Source organism: Capsicum annuum, chromosome 4, assembly GCF_002878395.1.
Source record: "Capsicum annuum cultivar UCD-10X-F1 chromosome 4, UCD10Xv1.1, whole genome shotgun sequence".
Lineage (NCBI taxonomy): Eukaryota > Viridiplantae > Streptophyta > Magnoliopsida > Solanales > Solanaceae > Capsicum > Capsicum annuum.
In genome coordinates this window covers 13,942,283-13,946,470 of record NC_061114.1, presented here as the reverse complement: position 1 = coordinate 13,946,470, position 4,188 = coordinate 13,942,283, and the positions used below count along the sequence as shown (strand labels likewise).

Genomic DNA, 4,188 nt, shown 5'->3' with positions numbered 1-4,188 from the left:
TATATAATAGGAGTACATGGTATTTTAGGGCCTTTTTAACTTATTGGGCCTTAACGGCCCACTTGCTTTACTCTTGACCCGTCCATGAGTAAGAGCACCATGTTCGAAACATTAAAGAATACAATAACCAAAGTAAAGAAAATGATATATAAAAATGGAATCGAAGAAAAAAATAGTAGGAGTGTTATAATAACAAAGCACACAATGGGACTAGAAAATATTCGACTACCTGTTAATTAACTCCCTACCTTAATATTTAACTTCCATATCCTCCTATCTTTGTCATGTCTTCTGTAAGCGGCAGGTTTATTTTATATTATCTAATGACATCTCTTCAATACTTCTTTGTGATTTAGCCTTGTCTCTTCTTATACTCACCATAGCCAAGCTCTCACGCATCCTCATTAGGACATCTATGCATCTTTCTTTTCATATGTGTGAATCATCTCCACTATGGAGACAACTCCTACCTTATCTCAAATATCTTCGTTCCAAATCTTATCTATCTTAGTAGGCACACACATCCATCTCAACATCATCATTTTTGCTACTTACATCTTTTGGACATGTGAGTGCTTGACCGACCAACAATCAGTCCCTTACAACATAATTGACCGGTCAACAATTGACAAACAACAACATATATATACCCATTTAAATCCCACAAATGAGGTTTGGAGAGGAAAAAGTGTACGCAGATCTTACCACTACCTCGGGGAGGTTGGTAGAGAGGTTGTTTTCAAAAGACTCCTGACTTAAGTGTAGCAAATTCAGGTACAAAGAAAACTGTGAATAAAATATGACAACTAACAAGGAAACAATGCAAAATCTATCAAAAAAATAATAATCAACCATAAAATAGTGTGATAATCAACCCCCCCACCCCCACCCCCAAATCTAAGGACATGACCTTGATAACTACCGCGTGTATGATAACACTCCTATCGACTAACCTTCTACTCTAATACGCGTCCTCCACATCCCCTATATAAAGTCATGTCCTTGATATGCGTCACGTCCTATCTACTCATCTCTCCTCAACAACCACCATTTTATAAAATCAGTCTTTAAACCTTAGCGTCACATTCTTTATCACAAAAAGACATCGTAATAACATCAAGTTTACTCCTAGTAATAGATTGATCTGCCACAATATAATTACACAAGTAAATGATAGGTCTTAATTAATATCAATAATACACATGGCCAGCCATCCATACATGCACAAATATAATTTTTAATTTATTTGTGAATCTCCATTATGAAACAGATTATGACTTATTATCCTTCTGTTGCGCTCTCTCCAGCTCACACCACCTCAGTAACCCATGTTACAAAATTTAATGACAATGTAAAGATTAAACAAGTGGAAATTATTATACACCTTTGCAGGCCAAATTTGTAGCACCTTACCAAATTCCAAGAAATGCTCATGTTACTATCATATGCAATTGATAAGATTCTTATTCCCAACACCCATTTTCTTAATTTATTTAATTTTTTGGTCTTATAAATGACATTGCTATAGTGTCGTATTAATTGTCCCCATCACAAAATATTGTTAGTACAATTTCAACTTCAACTTCCTCTCACACACCAACAATGCCTCCTACCACTCCGAAATCGAACCACTTTCGATCAATCAGTTTGCCTGGACGATCACATTCTAACCATGTTAGGTCAATCAGTACGTCTGAATGTACACATCAAAGCACAGAAAGACTCAAAGAGGCGATCAACAATCTCGGAGCGTTGGAAGTGTCAACCGCGTCATCAGCAGAGGTAATGTACCGCGGTCTACTTGGTCTAGAGGAGTTATACAAGTGTGTGAATGTTCTACTTAACTTGCCACAAACCCTTCACGCATTCTCCCAGTATCGTCTTGGGCGGATGGTTGAAGATTTATTGGATAAATCGGTGAGACTACTCGATCTATGTGGCACGACAAGGGAACTTGTCTTGCAATATAAAGAAAATGTTCGCGATCTTCAATCCTCTTTAAAAAGGAGGAAAAAAGATTCAACAACGGAAAGTAGCATGACTAAATTCGCCTCCTTTAGCAAGAAGATTAAGAAGGAGGCTAAAAGATTAGTCGTGGTTCTAAAACAGATGGATCAAGAGACTGAACGGGCATTTGTACCCAAAGATGCTGATCAGGATACAGTAGATATGATTAAAACACTTAAGGAAGCCAACGCGATGCGCATTTCCATGTTCCAAATGTTCTTGACCTTCTTATCTGTCCCTCTTCTGAAGCCGAAGGTATCTAAATGGTCATTGGTTTCTCGATTATTGGTAAACAAAGGAAGATTGGCATGCGAAGGCGAAGAAGGAAAGATGAATTTGGAAACCAGGCTTGAACCATTCGAAGCCCACCTCGACAACTTTGAGAATGGTTTGGAAGGAATATATAGGTGCATGAGTAGATCAAGAAGCTCTCTCTTGAATATCTTGAAGGAACTCGGATTCAGTACACCCATGTGGTTCAACCTGGAGTTATGTAAAGAGAAAAAAGAGACCACCGTTGAAAAACTCTTTGGAGAGTACATGTGTCTCTTCAGAAAAAGTCCAAATGTTAGAACTTCTCGTTATAAAAGTGTACGTTCTTTCTAGAAGAATAAAAAGAAACACTCTCTCACTCTCACTCTCACCCTCACTCACACACACTCTTGACAAAAACTTGCTTCTTCTTATCTGAACTTTAGCAGAAAAATCCTAAGAAGAGAAGAACGAGGCTAGCGATCTCATATTGAACATTTGGAACGATCTTTTATATAGGTATGATCATTGACTGTTAATTTATACAGTGTAATTCGTCTTTGAAGCACGCGATTGCACTATTTGAGTAATAATGAAACAAATACGATAAATTTTTTGGAAACTAGGTCATTTTATTGATTCTTGTTTTTTTCTTTACGGGTATCAAAGCCATAGGTCATTTGTTTCCTATAATTATAAGACTACAAAGGATGGAAGAGCAATCCAATAGATGGTCAATTGTTCACGTTCACAAATTCACAAGTTATATCCTGCGTCTTTAAAGAACTTATATCCCAATAGACATAAATTCGATTTCTAGGACAAAAGGTAAATATCACCACCTCATTTGAAGGGCAAAAATTGAAAATCTCACTTTTGAAGTGCATACCGTGCAATTAACTGCATGATTTCTTCTTATATTCTCTCTTAAATTATACATAAAGGGCTATAGTAGCCAATCAATCAAATATATTATATGCCATGAAAAGGTGATGTAATAGCTTTTAATTCATGTGACACCTTCTGAATTACGAAAGTCAATCAAGCTTTTTATCCCTAGGATTGGTATTCTAATGAGTTCGTGATAGTTAAGTAAGGTTCTGTGAACGCTCAATAGTTCTGGTATGAAACTCACCTTCATTTTCTTTTTCCTTGCGGAAGAATCAGTGTAACAAGGTAGAGAATTACGGTAAACACATTGTACAAGAAAAAATGAAAAGAATGTTGATTAATTTACAGACCTAATTAAGAAATTTCTATTGTTTATCATCATCATCATCATTCTTTGAAGGTCTATACTGTTGAACAACAAGAACTGAACCACTAATATCAAATTCTGGAGAAGCCAAAAAATCTCCTACTTTACCAAGCTCAGGACATTCTTCCCAATCACTCATTCCAGTTGTTAGTATCGAATGTCCTCGCCCGTTCTTTCCTACTATGAACAATGAATACATTTCAGCCATGTCTCTCAGCGCAGACGCCGTCTCTCCACCATTTTCTACAACCTTTTCCACATACCCTACTTGACCTGTCACCACATACCTGCAATTGTCACACCAAAATGAGAGTATATCAACTTAGTAACTATTGCTTTTTACTATTTATGGAAAGGATATTCACTCATAAAGTAGGTATAATACATAAACTGACGCTCAAACTTGCCCTCAACTGGCAAGTAAGCACTACAACTTGTCCTTACTGTGTCTCGTGGACACCCTATTTACTATTTATCGAAAGGATATTCACATATAAAGTAGGTATAATACATAAACAAACGCTCAAACTTGGTTGGGTCTTACTTGGATCCAGCTGGCAAGTAAGCACTCCATCTTTGAAAGTATACATGCCTAGACATCTCAACTTTAGTCTCAGTGGGCAGCTAATGCTCCAACTTGCCCTCTCTATGTCTCGTGGACACCCTATTTA

At 36.9% G+C, this 4,188-nt stretch overlaps 1 protein-coding gene across 1 annotated transcript; it reads left to right on the top strand.

Moving 5' to 3' along the window:
• The first annotated feature begins 1,566 nt into the window (after positions 1–1,566).
• On the top strand, positions 1,567–2,819 carry LOC107869813. The gene has a single exon (XM_016716240.2). The coding sequence runs from the start codon at positions 1,603–1,605 to the stop codon at positions 2,611–2,613; it is 1,011 nt and encodes a 336-aa protein (XP_016571726.1). The 5' UTR covers positions 1,567–1,602; the 3' UTR covers positions 2,614–2,819.
• The last annotated feature ends 1,369 nt before the right edge of the window (positions 2,820–4,188 follow it).

Coding starts and splice junctions, on each gene's coding strand:
- LOC107869813 (XM_016716240.2), top strand. CDS start 1,603: ATGCCTCCTACCACTCCGAAATCGAACCACTTTCGATCAATCAGTTTG.